Genomic DNA, 19004 nt, shown 5'->3' with positions numbered 1-19004 from the left:
TCTAGCCTGAAGTTTACACAAAAAGCTTGACACCAACCATAATGGCAAACTTGAATATCCCAATTAAAGAGTGAAAAAGTGATTAAAGCTTTAGGAATACTCATGACTATAATACAACACAGTATTTAATGTCTTTGACACTGTTCAACAGGCCAGTGACCTACCTCCCACTCACGGCAACAGCTGCCTGTGCTGCCAAACAAAACGAGGTTAGGCAAACAGTGCTGTGTGTGACCAGGTGCCCTTCTCCTTCTCATAAGGAGAAGTGCATGCTCCATTTTCAGAAAAAAGTAATCTGCCTTCTCTACTCTGTCAATCTTTAAAAGGATGTTGGACGTGTTCTGTTAGGAAAAGCCATGATGTAATTAAAAGAAATTGCCAGCTGACAGAAGCTGTCAGCTCAATCCCATTTCTGTGGCTATCAGCCTTGCCCGGCTGAGAACAGTGAATCAGGTCCAAGAGGGGCTGCTCAGCTCTTTCTCAGAGGGAAACTCCCTCACTCAGAAGCCTACCCCTGCCTGGGAGTTTGGCCCATTTGCACACTTTAACTTCCTTTATTTGTAAAGGGAGGAAAGAGAATGGACGTTCCCCTTAGGAACTTCGCAGTGAGCCAGGCTGACTCCCATACTGAGGCTGTTTGCATGCAGCAATCCTTTCATTTCATTTACCTACCAGTCCACAGCTTTCCCTTCTTCGTTTCTGCATGAAATTGTTGCTGTCCCCAGCACCCCTAAGAGGCCAAGGAAGAGCAAAGCAAAAGATGTTCTTAGAAGTCTTGCCATCATTTTCTGTTTCATTTATTTGATGCCACAGCAGAACACTTTCTCCATAAATGTGGAATCTGAGTTTCAAGGTGCTCTCAGGCTATGCTGGCTCTGACGTTTGATTCCATTTACCTGTTCTGTTCGCTGTTCGGGGCATTTTCAGAATGGGATGGATCCCATGTAATTGTGCGATTCTGTCACAACGTGCCAGCGTGACTCCGGATGCCTTTGTGCTGAATTGTTAACTGCTTTGCAAAGTCATCAGAAAGTTCTGCAGAAAAAAAGGGAAATATAGTTAACTCTTTGGAGTGAACATTGTGTTGTGTAAAATTCAGTAGGCAGGGGAACTTCATTTTAATAAATAGATGTTAAATTAAACATATTTCATGTCTTCCCATCCTGATTGACTCAATGAGTGAGAGCAAATGCAGGTGGTTCATATATTAAACAGAAATGATAAAACCTTATGTCTTAGTAATAATTAGGATCTGACACTTATAATAAATTTCTCTCTTAAGGAACCAGTTACTAAGCAGTACTTTAGAGGGTTTCTACAACGTAACAGTAAATTTAACTGTATTTTACCAAAGATGTTTACATATTCTCTCCACCTCCCTGGTTTTAGCCACTCAGTGTGCTTTACTTTAAGAGGCCTTGGTGTCCACTTAGCTGCTATGCAATAGGCAAACATATTGATCACCCACTCTTCAGGTTAATAAAAAGTGTTACAAACATCTATTTTGCCCAAACTATGCTTTCTCATTCTTGAAGCTGAATCTGAAGTGGAAAACCAAGAGAAAATGGCCCACTACCTTAACAACTATAAAAAGGTCAGACCAATTTCTTTGTAAAGTAGGGAAGGAGTATATAGACATATGAAAATAATTTATTTAATGCCTACTTTTGAATCAATTATTAAAATTGCTATTATAATCAATAGCAGTTTACTTCATGCCTAGAAATAATGCTGCCCCTAATCTGTCTCTCTGATAATCACTATGATAACTATAATAGTTCCAGATCAGAGGATCCAGACCAGACTGAACCCTTGTAAATCAGATTACATATATGGTTGCACTAGAACTGTTCACAATTCTCAGGATTCATAGAAAAGGGGAGGGCTTGTGTCTCTATTTCTCCTAAGACAGAGTTTTGGGAGGAGGGCTCTGGACCACTTGCTCAGTTACCTGTGGTGCCTGCAAAAAGGGCAGAATTCTAAGCCTTATTGCAAACCTGCTACATCAGATTCTTCCAACTGGACTCAGGAATCTATATTTTTAATAAGCTTATGGGTGATGCTGGTGTACCCTACATTTTGAAACTCACTGCCATGAGGCCAAGACTATGCTGTATTTGGCAGGTTCACAGTTTTCTGCAGGGAGCAGACTAAATTGGTTAAACGGAGAAATATTTTCCTTACCCATTCCTCGATGGATATTATTATTATTATTTTTGAGACGAAGTTTCACTCTTATTACCCAGGCTGGAGTATTCTCATCTTGGCCTTGGAATCTGTCCATCTTGGCCTCCCAAAGTGCTGGGATTACAGACATGAGCGACGACACCTGGCCTCATTTTGTTTTATATATTTTCTTCTTGTGTTCAGAAAAAAAAGGATTTCAACAACCCCAACAGTTTTGTCAATTTTTTAAAAATTACTGGCTGGATGTAGTGGCTTATGCCTGTAATCCCAACACTTTGGCATGCCAAGGCAGGAGGATTGCTTGAGCCCAGGAGTTCATGACCAGCCTGGGCAACAGAGCAGGACCTTGTCTCTCTACATACAATTAAAAGGAAATTAGCCGGGCATGGTGGCGCACACTTGTAGTCCCAGCTACTCAGGAGGCTCAGGTGGGAGGATTGCTTGAGCTCAGGAAGTTGAGCTGCAGTGAGCCATGATGCTGCCACTGCACTTCAGTCTGGGTGACAGAGCAAGAATGTCTCAAAAAATGTGTGTGTGTGTGTGTGTGTGTGTGTGTGTGTGTACAGAGAGAGAGAGATATTTACTCTTCTCTGTTAAAGTAAAAATAGGAGATGGAGTCTCACTCTGTCACCTAGGCTGGAATGCAGTGGTATGATCTCAGCTCATTGCAACCTCTGCCTCCCATGTTCAAGCAATTCCCAAGTAGCTGGGATTACAGGTTTCCACCACCATGCCAGGCTAATTTTTGTGTTTGTAGTAGAGATGGGGTTTTGCCATATTGACCAGACTGGTCTCAAACTCCTGACCTCAGATAATCTGCCTGCCTCAGCTTCCCAAAGTGCTGGGATTACAGATGTGAGTCACTGCACCTGGCCAAATTAATTTTATTTATTTACTTATTTATTTATCTTGTGAGACTTTTTGGTATTATAGCTAATAACAGATACATACCAGGAATAGGATTCACTGATGTATTTAGAGAATGTAAGCAACTTGTTTTCAGTCATGTAGGGCTAAAGACAGTTTGTTGAATAGGATTTAAAATTATTCCTATTTTCTTCTCCTTATTACACACTTAGCACAGTGCCTGGTAATAGTAAATGATTCATAAATGTTAGCTAAGATGATTCTTATTACAACCTGAGCTTTCCCTGTAAGGTGGTTGAGGGACATCTGTATTAGAATGATATTTGCTAAATCCAGTTTTATTTCAAGGTCTGGAAAGACACTGTTAAGTTGGTTTCTTTCAGATGTCACTTTCAATAAACTTCCTTATCTCCCATTGTTGCTAACCTGATCATGCTGATTGTCAGTCATCAAGCTTTCTTATACAATTACTACTGTGTCTAACACTGTACCAGACTTTGAAGATCTTCAGGGGTTTCAACATTACCTAAACCCCATAGTCCAGTGTGTTTCAGTTTTTACTAAAAACAGCAAAGTAATTTGGAAAGAAACCTATGAATTTGGTCGATGAAGAAAATGCAAACTGTACAGAATGTTTTTCATAATATTATCTGCTTTTGAAGCCAAAGCAGTGTAATATTATGTAAATACCATAGTTCCTTCATAATCTGATTGCCTGTAAAAACAGTGGAAAATACCCTCGTTGTAACTTGGTCAAGTACTATATAGTGTACAAATAAGAATTCTTAGCTAGGTAATGGCTTTTAATTTCATGATTGAAGTTTTGTAGTCACCCATTTATTCTGGAAAATCTCAATCTTGAGCTCGTCAAATAGTGCCTCTTCCATGTTCTCTTTATTATGTATTTTGAGAACATTTTATGTCTTGTTCATATATTCTAGCTCCTTGTATGTCTGCATTAATTTTTATGATTATTTATTTGGACTGTCTTCCAGTTCTCTAATTCTCTTTGGCAGCATTAATCTGTTACCTAATCTATCTCTTCCAAATAACTAATTCTTTTAAAAATATTTTTTTAAATCTTTATTTTTTATTTGTACATTGACAAATTATACTTATATATATTTTACTTCTTTTTGAGTTATGTTTAATATGTTTCTTAATTCACTTATTAATGCATTTTTACAAGTTCTATTGTTTATTTTTTCAAATTTACTTTGTCTTTCTTATGGTTTTGTTTTTTGTTCATACACCCAATCTTCTATTTCTGTAAAAATATTAAATATATTTTTATATCTTATTCAAATGTCTGAAGTCTTTGCAGATCAGGCTTTTCTATTTGTTATTTCTGAAGCTCTTTCTCATAATACCTTGCTATTGTGTGTACTTTAGATTTTTGGCTATGAGTTCACATTCTGTTAGTATTTTGGGGGATTGACATAAAGTTGTGTTTCTCAAGAACCTGTTCTCTACTGGTTCATCAAAGTTCAGTCATTCTCTGAGGACTCCTGGGAGTCAGGATGCTAGCTTTATTTATTTATTTCCAGTAGCTTTTTGAAGTATTATTTACATACCATAAAATTTAAATGTTAAAGTTCAGCTTATTTTTGCTTAGATTTTTACAGAACTGTTGATGGATTGAGTAAAATCTAGAAATTGACATACTGAAGGAAAAAGTTAATATACTTGTTGTGGGAGGATGGGGAAAGGACTTGAATTATTTGGATGAAAAAGAGTAAGACAAGCAAATGACTCAAGTATTTATAGACTAAAGAATCTTTATTGAGAAATGTGGTTAAAGGAAAACATAAATACAATAAGTGGAAGAGGACCAGAAAATTATTTTTGGTTAATTCCTACTCATCCATTAGGTTGCTTTGAGGATGCCAATTCTTCCTGGAAGCCATCCTTGATCTCTCCCAATCTGGCTTAGGTGTCCCTGCAATATATTCGCAGAGCTCACTGTATTTTCTCAAGTAGAGTAATTACATGATGTGTTACTAACTACTTGCTTATCTTTCTGAGTCCTCCTCTAAAGAGAAAGGGTTGGAAAACTCCTGTGGGCCAAATCTGCCTATTTTTGTAAAGTTTTATTGGAATACATCCACACCCATTCATTTATGTATTACTTACAGATGCTTTTATGCTACAGTGGCAGGGTTCAGTTGCAACAGAGACCCCACAGCCTAAAAAGCATACAAATTAACTTCTTGATTATTTACAGAAGTTTGTTCTACTCTATGAAGCCAGAACAGTGCCTGCCTTGTTTATACTGTTGCATCTCCAGCACATACCACAGTGCTTGTCACCTAGAAGGAGCTAAATAAATACAAGTGAATATATAGATTGAATGAAAAAGTTTTCAGATCCTGCTGTGATTGAGTCAGAGGAAAAAAACAAGAAACAGTTTTCAGAGACATCTATTTTGGGGTTATATGGAAGTCAGAATGAATTTAATCAGAAAATATGTAAAAGTGGGTATGCAGTAGGTAAAAATCCCATCAGAAAGAATTTTATCATGATGTTTATAAGTCAGAGAGGCAGCTAAGCACAGTAAGAAGAATCAGCCAGACCTGGGGTCCACAGCTGGCTCTGCCTCTCACTTGCCATGTGGTTTTCCATCAAATGATCAACATCAACCATACTGAGCTTCAGCTTCCTTTTCTTTTTCTTTCTTTTTTTTTTTTTTTTTTTTTGACGTGGAGTCTGTCTCTGTCGCCTAGGCTGGAGTGCAGTGGCATGATCTCGGCTCACTGCAACTTCAGCTTCCTTTTCTAAAGGTGGGGCATGTGATTTCTACCTTCATAGAGTGCTCTCAGGATTCAGTGAGACACTATGTGCACAGCCCCTGTCATAACTGAGTCTCATAAATGCTGGTGCCTTCTCACCTTGTTTCCTTTTCTTCCATGACAAAGTAACTTTCTTTTCCTTGCAGTAGACTGGAATCAGTCCTTTGGTGAGGTTTCAAATGACCCCAAGCCCACGTTATTTGTGTTTTCAATGCTCTTTATCAGATAAAAGTTTGTGTTCCACTCCAATGAGTGCCATGTTGTTGAAGGCATGAAGCCAAACTTCCATCTTGCCCTCAGGGGCAACCACCCTAAGATTTTCCTACTGTTTCCAGCTTAAAACTTCTCACCATAAACACAGAATTAATGTGAGTTCAGAATCCTCTGTAATTAAAACAATAAAAGTGACTGAAGTGCTAGAAAAAGGGCTGGTTTGAGCTGGGGTAGCTTTCAGTGTGTGGTAAGTTTTGTCTAGCATAGTGTCTTTTCCATCTCAGCAGGACATTTTCTACTGTATCAGTCTGCCTGTCATCTGTACATCTGTATGACTTTGGGTAGCTTACTTAACATCTCTGGGCTAGTGTTTTTGTTCTTTTGGGTTTTTTTTTTTTTTTTTTTTTGGAGATGGAGTCTTGCTCTGTTGGCCAGGCTGGAGTGCAATGGCGCAATCTCAGCTCACTGCAACCTCTGCCTCCTGGTTCAAGCGATTCTCCTGCCTGAGACTCCCGAGTAGCTGTGATTACAGGCATCAGACTGGGATTACACCATGCCCGGCCTCTCTGGGCTGGTTTATTTTCAAATAGATTCTCTCTACCAAATCACAGGATTTGTGAAGAATAGACAAGATAATATGGATCCCAGAGATTGGAAATTTTAAAAATGATAAAGTGGTATATAAATGCAAGTTTCTCCAGCAGCATAGCCAATTCCCTGCTTTGTTGGAATCAGAATAAATGCTTCCTTTCTTTCCCTAATGAATGAAGGGGCCAGCCGTTAAAGTGGGTGTAGTGAGTATGATGTAGTGGGAAAGAGCATGTCATCTGGAGGGACGTGGGCTGAGCTCTCATCCTGTCTCTGTCACCTGATAACTATGTGACCTTGGGATATTACCTAACCCTAGTGTCTTTTTTGGTCAAAGTTGGATAAAAAGACCTATTTTACAGGGCTTGTAAAGAAGTAGAAGAAATAATATATGCTGATTTCTGACATATCAAACTCTTAATAAACAGTTGCTGCTATTTCTTTTACTTTCAAGACATTATTAGGAAACAGACATCTTTCAATGTATGAATTTCAGTGAAATGTTCTTTCAGCTGCCTTTTTGGTGGTCTCCATCAATTCTTTATTGTGGCATCTTCTGCCTCTAATCCTAGAAGCTCCTGTGGGCCTTGTTCCAGATTCCTTGCCTTAAGGCTTTTGGTGCTATGAAAGGCTGGCAAGAAAATTAGTATTTCTCCCTGCATTTAGCGATGAGTTTCTCTTTCTTGGTAATAGATGAAAGAGTGAAAAGAAGACTCCTGTAAATGGAGTCTTCATTATGTTTCTGCCATAATTATGTAGATGAGTTGTTACACTGTTCTGAAAACATCTGTTTGACAAATCCCTTTACAGTCATTCTTTGAACATAACACATAGCTTCCCCCGTGATAGCAATAATAAGCCACTCTACAGGTTAAAGTAACATGCCATTCTCTACTGGATATCAATATTTTCCCATTAATATTTAGTAGGTCCTAGGCAACCAAAAAGATATCAGCTATCGCTAAGATTATTCACTATCATTGTTCTTATTATTGTATATTGTTAAGATCTACCAAAGTGATATTAAGATTGTCCATATGAGCGCTCATTTTTCTCACGTTACTTGAGCATTTTCTCTGAAGTCTTTTTGTTCATGAATTCCCAAAAAATAGCAGGCAAAGGAGAAAGCTGGGAAAATAATTGGAGCAACTTCTCTACCACATTCTGAAGACAAAAGAGGCTGTCACCATGGATCATTTTTCCTTCTTTTATGGCACACTGCAACTGAATTGATATTTATCTATATGTGATGGGTCCTATACAACTAGATTTTTGTATTTCTCTCTATTATGGAGGAGAGAGATGATGCTTATAGAAGCTCTTCTAAAACTTGAGAGAAAATTCTAGTCATTTTAAAATTTAAATTTATAAGTTTCCCCTTTTCTTTCCTAATATTTTTCCAGTCATTTTTCTCTAATTAAAACTACATATATAAACACACATTTGGTAAACAGACACATATACCAAATAAAAATTTGTATTTAAGTATTGGAAAAGCTAAAATTAAACACAACAATTACCTTAAATATATGCCTTTGCCAGCAGAATTTGATGTTGAAGTATGGCATGCTAGAATCAAAAATATAAGACTATAGCTAAAAGAAGCCTCTAAAGTGAGGCAGTTCTGTGAAAAAAAAAAAAGAGTATGTGCCAAAGGTTTAAGTAATAATCTGCTGATATTTAATAATATAGAGGCCCATGGGTGGTTTCACAAGGATTTTTATTTTCTGAGAATGATTTTGAGCTCATGAGCCACACAAATCAACCTTATATATTTTCTCTATAAGAGTTCTTGTAGGAAAATATGTGCTGATATAGGCTGAATCTCCCTATACCACTCCACCTCATCCTGTAACTTGAAAATATGAACCTGAAGCTCCATTGATGAGTGACTTAGAGCTGAAAACAATGTTTTTCCTGCCAAAATAAAAATGACCTAAATTTTCTGAACTAATCTACAAAATGAGGAAGCTTGTTTCTTGGACAAATAATTTATGACAATTTTCAAAGCATTGTCAGGTGCTATGGGGAAATATAAAGATGACTTGATCTTGCCTTCAAGACACTGATATTGGGAATACTAAGACATGTACACACATGAGAATAGTGATCTCAGCAGCTAGTAACTTCACCTAAAGTGCACTGGGAGTTCAAAGGCAAGAGGTGTTATTTCCTCTTGGGGGCATCGGGAATACTTTATGGAGGAGGTCCAATGTGGGATAAGCTACGCCCTTTGGAGAGAGGGCATTCTAAGTGTGTTGGTTGGTGGTTAAAATCACAGAGACTTGAAGTCAAATCCTGATAGTGTGGCCAGAGAAATGTACTTCTTTCTGCCTCAGTGCTTAACTAGAAAATGGAGAAATTCATTTAGTACCTGGTACATGTAAGTACAAATATGTGAGTATTATTATTAAAAGGAAGATGCATAAATATGCGCAGAGCTAAAAGGTATGGCATGTGGGTGGAGAAGAATATTAGATTTATGTAAAGATTTGCCTTCAATGTGCATAAGCAGCTAGGATTCTTTTAAAATATGATTAGTGTTGACAGGGATTTGTTTTATTAATTGTACATCTATAGCACAAAACAGTATGCACCTGTATGGGATCCTTAGTCTTCTTTATCAAAAAGAGATGAAACTCCTGTGCCGATTAGTAGTGGGATCATACCTATGAATAGTCACTATGCTCCAGCCTGGGCAAGATAGTGGGATCCTGTTTCTAAAAATGAAAAAAAAAAAAAAAAAGAGATAAACAAGGATGTCTCCCTGCCACTTACTTATGGAAACGAATATGAAAAATCCTTTTTTTGTCAAATTGGCAGGTCAGATAATAATAATAGCTAAGAGTTACTGACACTACGTGCTAGTCACTTTCAACCTCCCAACAATGATAGGAAATAGCTGCTGTCATTACCCTATTTTACAGATCAAAAGGCGAAGGAACAAAAAAATTAAGTAACTTGCATAGGGCCATACAGCTAGCAGGTGGTAGAGGCAGAAATTAAACTCAGGCAGTCAGCCGTTAGAGCCTTAATCTTTACAGTACTGTTCCATTGCATCCAGGCAGTTGTACACTAAAAATGACCAAGTCATTTCCCTCCTGCCGCCTCATGGCTACTTGTCAGACGGTGGCAAAGTCAGTTTGATCAAAGTGATGCTAACAACTTGAACACCAATTACACAAAGCAATGGTTCTTAAACTTTTATAAGTCATGAAGCCTTTTGGAATCTAATGAAATTCTACAAATTCTCTCTCAGAATGATCCACCTCTCCCCTTCCCTAAACAAATAAACTTTTAGTTATAACATCGTGGAGTACACAGTTCCAACCCAAATCCATCCACTGAGACTTCTAGAGGCTAAAAGACTCTAAGGTAAGAATCCAGAGACCTGTAATGACAATCTATATCACTTTCATTATGGCCTGAAAATAAGAGAACACTTACTATCTTATTGCAGAAGTGAAAATATATGAACCATTTAAAATCCCTGAGAGCTCTCTCCAACATTACTTGCAGATAAGTAATCCCTTTATATTTTAAGAAAAGGAGATTTTTCTTGTGTGGAGATTTATTCCTGGCTGGGCATGGTGGCTCACACCTATAATCCCAGCACTTTGGGAGGCCAAGGTAGGAGGATCGCTTGAGCCCAGGAGTTTCAGACCAGCCTAAGCAACATAGTGAGACCCTATCTCTAAAAAAAGCTATAAAAGTTAGCCAGATGTGGTGGTGTGCACCTGTAGTTCCAGCTACTTGGAAGGTTGATGTGAGAGAATCACTCAAGTCCGGGGGGTTGAGGCTGCAGTGAGCTGTGACTACACTACTGCACTCTGGCTTGGGTGACAGAGCAAGACCCTGTCTCCAAAAAAAAAAAGGAAATTATTACTGCTGATATTTTGTTCAGAGTAAATTAATTTACTTTTATAACTTCTCAAGCAACCATACAAGCCTGAGGAAGACCAACCAAAGGGGTGAGTATCAGTACTCATGAACATTTAAAGAAGGCCATGTACCTGAGGGCGGTAGGCCTTATCATAGAGGCAGCCCTTTGATTTGACCACTCCAGTTCTCGGTTGGTGTGCACTCTAGTTATTCATCTCTATCAATAACTGGAAAGATCCTTTAATGCAAAATTTGATGTGATTATTTATCAGTGATAATTATAGCTAATAAGTGCTTATTAATCGAGTAATGATTATTGGTAAAACACTTTTCTAAGTGCTTTATGTTTTTTTCTCATGTTAGCCTCACATCAGTCCTTAGAGATGGACACTACTATTATTCCCATTTTATACATGGAGAAATTTGCCTCCACTCAGAGCTGATACGTGGCAGAACAAGGATTCCGCCTGGGCTGCCTGACTGCAGAGCCCAAAGCCCGTCCTTTCAGCCACCTGCCCACTCTGCAGAAGAGAGCACCCTTTGTATTTTACTGTATAAGATCTCTGCACCATTCCCTACATTCTACACGGGGCAGGGAAGGGGGGTCTGACACCTCCTTCTGATTTCTCTGATTAGACAACTGGGAGAGACTAGCCTTGGTTATGGTCCAGGCCATTATCTGCTCTTTGGGTGCAGGGACACTTTTGGGTGTCCCACACCAGACTTGTTCCACCTGCTCCAGGCTCAGATGATTAGTTCCTTTCATATGGACTCATTGCCAGTAAACGTGATTACTCAAACTTTGCTCAAGGGCAAACCTCTCCTTTGCCCAGTCAGAGTCCTGCTGAGGAGCACTGACCTGTCCCGCACATATCTTGCATGATCTCTGGTCTGGGATGACTGTGCTTCATTGAAAGGCTGTCTTATTAGCAATGTGAACACTTTGTGCTGCCTCACTGACTCTCTCTATATTCAATTTTGCCCTTCCTGGCTTTTTGTTCTTTGGCCAGCTGTGCCTGTGATCTCCAGGCTGTGGTAATCAGAGGACATAAATTCCTTTCCCAGGAAAAGGACTTCCAAATTGGGATCTGAGCTTAAGTGGCTCTTCCTGCATTGAAATCCTTTGTGTGTTTTCATTAACTATTCTGTGTCATCACACAAGCAGTGGAGGCGGTGGTGGCACCATCCATTCATTCATGACACATTTATTAAGCACCTACTTATGTTCCAGGCATTGTGCTGAGTGCCGAGGTTGCCATGGTGACCAAGATCAAACTTGTTCCTGCTTTCATAGTTTACTGTTTTTGAATGAATCAGACACATAAAGAGGCAGTTGCAATGTAATTTGATAAATATTCTGATAAGGCAATAACAAGTATTTTGAGAGCACTAAAAGGGGCAACTACTCCAGACTTGAAGGGCTGGGGTGGATCCCGGGAGAAGTAGCATCTGAGACCTGAAGGCTGTCTAGAAGAAGCTAGGCAGGTGAAGAGGCTGGTGCTTGGGTAGTGAGGAGGAAGAAGTGTTCTAGAAGGAAGGAACAGAAAATCCAAAGGCCAACAGACAGAGAAAGCATGTAACACTTGGCAGCCATGATTAGCTCAGCATAGCTAAAGCAGTTCGCAATGGCGTGTGGCCAGATACGACGCTGGTGAGCTGGACAGGAATGAGGATATGAAGGGCAGCTATCATTTAATCGTTCTATGTACCGCATAGGTACCACTGCCTTTATAGGCTAAACTACTGTTGCTTGAATATATAGGGGCAGGGATGAAGCTAAGGAGTAACATGTTTTGAGTCCTGGTATGTGTAGGGGATGATGGATGATCTCAGAGACCTTTCATTCCAGACTCTAGCCTATACCATCCAAGGGCCCCAACCCAGCCAGATGCCTTCCTCCTTCAGGTAGAGTCCCTTGTGGCTCAAGATACACCAGAGTCTTCCTGTTACTGCCCGCAGTGCTCTCCACTCTGAAAATGGGTGCCCTTAATCAAGGTCCCCTCTGCTACCTCTGCTGCTGCTGCTTCCACGGCCAGGCCTGATATCGCCTCTATTGCTGGGGTTAATTTCAGTGTACCACTAGCTACTGGGAACTAAGCCAGGCCTTTGACATTCACCAGCACCTCTACAAGGTAGAGGTGCTTCTCTCCATTTGCACAAATGGGGAAACTTAGGCTCAGAAACATTAAATTACTTGTTGCAAGCCACAAAGCTCTTAAGTGGCAGAGTTTTGCCACACAACAGTTTCTCTTTCCCTATCAGTCTTGCAGTTCTTACTGAGATCCCTTGAGTCTGCTCCTTTGGTTTTCTTATTGACCCTTTTCTTCAGGATGAGTCCCCCAAATGTTGGTCCAGAGGCTTTTCAGAGGCCTCTCCAAGAGTTTTCCTTAACTAAGCTCTCACAAGAAAGAACTGAATTGAGACATCTTAACTCCCTAGGGGATGTTAAATGACCAACAACAGCCTGCCCTGCCCAGCTGTATGTCCAAGATTGGAGGCAGCCTCCAGCACGCCCCCACTCCCCCAGCTGCTTTAAGAACAATACTTTTCTGACGTTGGCTAGTATTCCTAAGTTCCCCTCAGAGGGTCTGGTGATTTTTTATTCAAATAGATGTTTAGGCAGCTCTTGGTTAATCTGAATATCCTAAGTGTGATTTGCAGGTGAGGTTCCTTCTTTGTCTCTCTACCCAGACTCTCACTACATGCTGTTTTTTATTCACTTTTATTTTTGTCACCTTCTTTCGTTATCATTTTAATGTTCAATTTTGTGCTAAATAAAATAAGATTTTTCTGTTCTTCTGCTCCCTCCTGCCTCTTTCCTCAAACAGCAGTAAAGCCCAGGGACAAATCTTGGGGAATATACCGGTGGAGATGAATGTGTTCATGAGCTAAGGCTCCAGCTTCAGACAAGAGTAGTAATGAATCAATCACCAGGCTTCTATTAAGTATCTCTTCACTAAAAGCATAGCTCTCCTTGCAGCCAGACAGCCTCGGCTCTGCACTCCTGAAGGTAATCTGGACCCTGTCACTAATTATTCCTCTTCCCGGCAGCAAGTAGAAAAGGCAATTTTCAAATTGTTTCTATTGATCACAAAGCATTTTCTCTGGAATATCACTCTCTACAAAAAGGGCATGCAATTATTTCCAACTAATACAGTCAAGAAATTTTATAGAAGAAAATCAGTTTGCGTAGTGGCCATTCTACAATTTAGAGTCAATACACTTGAGTGCAAGTCCTCGCTCCGTCCTTTACTAGCTTTACTAGCCATATGAACTAGGGCAGATCACTTAATATCTTTGAAACTCACTTTCTCCCGCCGTAAAATGGGAATATTAGTTCCCATTTTACGCTGAGATTATAAGGACTTTACAGTGCTGTTACAAGAATTAGGTTAGTGGGGATTAAATAAAGCAGAGCAAGTTAGTATAGTTTTGACCCGAGAGGTCCTATTAATGTATTTATTATTATTATCAAGAAAGCCTTCTGCCTGTCAGTCTTCAGAACAATCCAATATATTTTCATTTGCTTCTTGGGATTCTCTCTTTTCTATACAAGTTCCCATTCTTTTTCAAAAGTAGAATGAGATATTGCTTCCATATATACTCTGAATCTCATCTTTTATAATTGTCTAATCAAATTAAGGCTTAAATAAATTGCACCTAACTTTTGGCTTTCATGTAGCCTTCTTCAATAAGATGCCTGTGTTTCCATTGCAGAACGATGAGGTGGAGTTTGTCCGAACTGGCTATGGGAAGGATATGGTAAAAGTCCTCCATATTCAGCGAGATGGAAAATATCACAGCATTAAAGAGGTGGCAACTTCAGTGCAACTTACTCTGAGTTCCAAAAAAGATTACCTGCGTGGAGACAATTCAGATATCATCCCTACAGACACCATCAAGAACACAGTTCATGCCTTGGCAAAGTTTAAAGGAGTATGTGTCATTCTTCTTAGATGCTGCCTGTCTTGATGTAGAATTTGCTATAAAACAGCATGAGGCGTTACTTGCTTATTTCAAGTTCCCTTTGCATTTTAACCTATTTTTACATTTAAGTCATTTTTTGAAATGTTTTTTTCTATCCTAAAGGTCTCAAGATTGAAGAAAACTGCTGGAAAAAAAAGAAAACAACAAACCTCCCATCTTTCTTGCCTTGGCTCTCATCTCACTACAATATTTTAGGCAGAGAATCTTATTGGACAAAATACATGTTATCTCTAATTAGAATCAAAGGAAAATCAAGGTCCTGAAAGAATTTTAGAATACAATTTTACACATTTTTGTCATGAATTTCTGAGTCTTACCATTTATTTTTTATTTTTTTGGAATGGTGTACATTTATAGAAAAAAAATCATTTCACTTATTAATACAGATGGAAATCTTGAGTATAAGATACATTTATTTTTATTATTAAAATCTGTTTTCCAAATTTTAATGCCATTCTAACTTTCTCAACTCTATTACCATTTACTATTGATATATAGTGGTTAAATGGACTTTTCAAGTGAGATTTAGATCTGATAGAACTGATATTTTAGCATGTCCACATCTGGTTTCTTCAAGTGTGAGTGAAGCTGTGTGAGGCCACCCAGATTTCTGGGCAATTCAAGGTGACTTTTTTTGTTTTTTTACTTGACAAGAAGTCTAAAAAGACAAGAAATTTAGACTGGAAAGCTTCTTTTCTCGTGTTTTTTCATGACATCCATACCCATGATTCATTAAATGAACAAACATTGCAATATAATTTCTGCAAGTCCTATTTCCACCCTGAACTTTTCTCTTGCTAATCAGAATGACCCAGCAAACATAGACAGGGCTATGGAAAAAGGAATTGCACTCTTTAAAAAAATCATTTGAAAGTAGACCTGTACTGTGATATGGACAAGGGCCAGGTACAATAGATTCTTATATTTCCTGTACTGTTAGGAGTTTGCAGAAAAGTGAAGAATGGACTTGAATGTTAAAACCCACTGAAAATCATCCATTATGGTAGAGTGATCATATAACTTCTTATCCAAACCAGGACACTTGCACTCAAAATAGGATGTTATTCATAATTATTCTGGGCCAACAAGTATAAAACAGAACTATACTGGGGAAGGCTGTACAAATAAGTTTAATTATAGGCAAAGCCATTAACAATTTGCAGACTGTCCTAAGACCATAAATATTGCCTGGGGATTAATATGGAAGCTGTATTATGTGGGTGGACAGCTGGGATCAATAGAAGGCCTGTATGCAAGGCAAGAAAGGTGAGGTGGCTCTTCATTAACAATTTTCCTTGGGAAACTCAGAAGCCCATTTGCAAATCTCATAGAGTTCAGAGTGCTATGGTGCGCTGTGGTTGGTACAAGTGATGACTGAGCTCACTGAAAAGAATCTGAATGTTAAGTTACTTTTTGCTCATCCACTGACACATCCTGTCCTGCAAGACGGGTTTCTTTTAAAAACAGGAGTCTCACCTGGTGATGGTGATTATTAACTTCATTTGTGAGCTTTAGTAAAAATGTTACTATAGTTTTTTAAAGATAAACACCTTTACCTCTTGAGACAGACTCTTTCTATTCTGTGCTTGTCTCATTCTAAAAAGCAATTCATCAGGAAAGACAATGTCATGAGTAATATCAAAAGACAAAATTATAATAAATTTAGTTATAGATTGAATTGGTTTTTATTTACTATTGGGGCAGCTTCCATTCCACGAAAAAGAATAGGAGCTCCAATTAGGCAAGGACAGAACATTGGGTTTTGTAAGGTGGGGACCAGAAACAGAACAATGGGGGAAAAAAACTCAAAAAACAAAAAAACCTGATTGGTTAACATCAGGGTTCAGGTTACTTTTTTGGTAAGAGTTAAAGCAGAGGGGACTTCCTTACTAGACTGACTCAGGTAGACTGGAATCTCCTGTTTTCAGGAAAAACTGGTCTGTTTTGGTATCTGTCTACTTCCTTAAAGCTTCAGTTTGATTATATGGCATTTAGCCCAAGCGACTCCTTTTTGGTCTGGTCTGCTGGGGCCTAATGCAGGAGCTTAGTCCAAAGCAATGACCTCCCATAATTTCATTTAACAGTATTTATAAATTATTTTTAAATGAGACAGTTATTTCTGGTTTGAAGCATTTTGTTTCTTTTTACAGATCAAAAGCATAGAAGCCTTTGCTGTGAATATTTGTCAGCATTTTCTTTCTTCTTTTAACCATGTCATCCGAACTCAAGTCTATGTGGAAGAAATTCCTTGGAAGCGGCTTGAAAAGGTTAACTCGCTTATTTGTGCTCTCAGTTTAATTAATGAAATTGGCTTTATGGCAAGTACTGAATTTTTCCTAGAAATAATTTGTTTCCGTAATTTTCAGAATGGAGTTAAGCATGTCCATGCATTTATTCACACTCCCACTGGAACACACTTCTGTGAGGTTGAACAGCTGAGAAGTGGTAAGAAACTATTTTTTCATGCTTTGATTCTATAGTAGCAACTTCAGGGGGTTTTTGTTTTCTTTTTTCTTCCTTTCTTCTAAACAACGCTGTTCACTAACTTGGAGGAAAACTGCAGAGAATGTTTAAGGCTTTTAAATCTGAGATAGGAATGAATATTGTGACTTGAATTACATTAAAGAATTATCTACTTTTTGTCTTAAAGTATAAAAATGAAGGCTGGGCGCTGTGGCTCACACCTATAATCCCAGCACTTTGGGAGGCTGAGGCGGGTGGATCGCCTGAGGTTAGGAGTTCAAGACTAGCCTGACCAACATAGTGAAACACCATCTCTACTAAAAATACAAAAAATTAGCTGGGCGTGGTGGTGGGCGCCTGTAATCCCAGCTACTTGGGAGGTTGCCCCATTGCACTCCAGCATGGGCAACAAAAGCGAGACTCCATCTCAAAAAAAAAAAAAAGGACCAGGCTGAAAAGATCCCAAATCTCTGAATTTTCTGACCACTATTTTTTGTACCATACCATGTCACAATTGTAGTAACCTTTATAGGAAATATTTACTAAATAGTCAAGTTTTTCTGAAATTTTATTTGTGTAATAAAACCACTAATATTATAATTTCTATAAAATGCATCTAATTTAAGATAGCAATGGTAGTTATATAATCCTATTTGCTAAGAAATTTCAAAATTAGACCAGGCTCGGTGGCTCACGCCCGTAATCTCAGCATTTTGGGAAGCCGAGGTGGAAGGATCAAGAAGTCAGGAGTTCAAGACCAGCCTGGCCAGCATGGTAAAACCCCATCTCTACTAAAGATACAAAAAATTAGCTGGGTGTGCTGCCATGTGCCTGTAATCCCAGCTACTCCACAGGCTGAGGCAAGAGAATTGCTTGAACCTGGGAGGCGGAGGTTGCAGTGAGCCAGGATCACACCATTGCACTCCAGCCTGGGTGATAGGGCAAGACGCCGTCTCAGAAAAAAAAAAAAAAAATTCAAAAATAATTCTGAAACATAATTGTAATATAGGTGTTATGAGTACTGATAACTGAACTTAGCAGATATTAAAATTTCCACAGCTTGTATTCCAGAGATTTGTTGAGCTTGTCAGAGCAGAGTTCAATAATTGGCTAAAAGTTAGGCTAGAGGACCTCTAAGAACCATGGAGCCAAAGCTGGCAATTATGTCTTTATCCCAGTAGAAAATAAACTTTAATGGTTGTTATAAAATGTAACCATGGACTCTTAACTTCTCCTGTTTTCCTTCCCTCTTCTCCTTTCCTCTTCCCTTTTTTTTCTTTGCTGTTATTTTATCTCCTCTTTCCTTCCCCTCCCTGCCCTCCCCTTCCCTGCCTTCCTTTTCTAGCTCTCTTTAGTAAGAATTTGAAGTGGCATCCAGTAAATATCAGACATTATAAAGTTCATAAAGTATAATGCCCCTTCTCATTCTGAGTTCTTTTGGCTAAAGCCCTCCTTAGAAAGTTCTAGTGTATTAGCTATTTTTAAATTTTCCACTATCTGAATTAAAGTCTAGACATAGCTAGGGCCTTCTCAATGTTTGATTAACAGTTATAAAATTAATGTTATATAAAAGAGACTGAATAGTTGTTGTTTTTGATTGAAAAGATGATCTTTATCGTCCAGGTGTGTAGTCATGTGCTATATTAGCTTTCTGAGCTATTTGTTAAGTTAAATTGGAACTAACTTCTTTCTTTCCTTCCTTTCTGTCTCTCTGGTTCCTTCTTTCTTTCCCTCTCCCTTCTCTTTCTCCCTCCCTTCTTCCTTCATTCCTTTCTTCCTTCCCTCTTGTCTTTGATATGTGGCTTTGGAGGAGAGAGAAAGAAAAGTTTCCTGACTCAGTGTTATCCTACCCAAGCTCATTAACATCCCTCATAAAATTAGAAACTCAAAATCAGTGCTGTCCAACTGAAATACAATGCAAGCCATATATGTAATTTTATTTTTTTTAAATAACCACATTAGAAAAGCAAAAGGAAATTAGGGAAATTAATTTTAATAATATATTTTATTTAAACTAACATATCAAAA

At 38.6% G+C, this 19004-nt stretch overlaps 2 protein-coding genes across 9 annotated transcripts in view; one reads left to right on the top strand and one right to left on the bottom strand.

Annotated features, from left to right (window-relative positions):
- DNASE2B (deoxyribonuclease 2 beta) overlaps positions 1-19004 on the bottom strand; it is an 86329-nt gene that overhangs the window by 16376 nt on the left and 50949 nt on the right. The window contains exons 2-3 of one of the 3 annotated variants that reach the window (XM_064372565.1): positions 897-1035; positions 673-730 (exon numbers count right to left, since the gene is read on the bottom strand). In XM_064372565.1, coding sequence (XP_064228635.1) covers positions 673-730; positions 897-921 — 83 coding nt within the window. In that variant the 5' untranslated portion in view covers positions 922-1035. Of the gene's footprint in view, positions 1-672; positions 1036-19004 lie in introns of all 3 variants that reach the window. The other 2 variants (XM_012442518.2, XM_064372566.1) reach the window with 2 other exon arrangements.
- Positions 1-19004, top strand: part of LOC105710282 (uricase) — a 119503-nt gene that overhangs the window by 84904 nt on the left and 15595 nt on the right. For 4 of the 6 annotated variants that reach the window (XM_064372568.1, XM_064372567.1, XM_012442522.3 and 1 more), the window contains 3 exons: positions 14244-14462; positions 16664-16780; positions 16880-16958. In XM_064372568.1, coding sequence (XP_064228638.1) covers positions 14244-14462; positions 16664-16780; positions 16880-16958 — 415 coding nt within the window. Of the gene's footprint in view, positions 1-1494; positions 1595-13384; positions 13537-14243; positions 14463-16663; positions 16781-16879; positions 16959-19004 lie in introns of those variants that run through there. The other 2 variants (XM_012442526.3, XM_012442527.3) reach the window with 2 other exon arrangements.

This window comes from Aotus nancymaae, unplaced genomic scaffold (assembly GCF_030222135.1).
Source record: "Aotus nancymaae isolate 86718 unplaced genomic scaffold, 86718_ANA_hifiasm-v0.15.2.pri h1tg000007l, whole genome shotgun sequence".
NCBI classification, from domain to species: Eukaryota; Metazoa; Chordata; class Mammalia; order Primates; family Aotidae; genus Aotus; species Aotus nancymaae.
The sequence above is the reverse complement of the archived record's forward strand: the minus strand, read 5'-3'. Positions and strand labels throughout refer to the sequence as shown.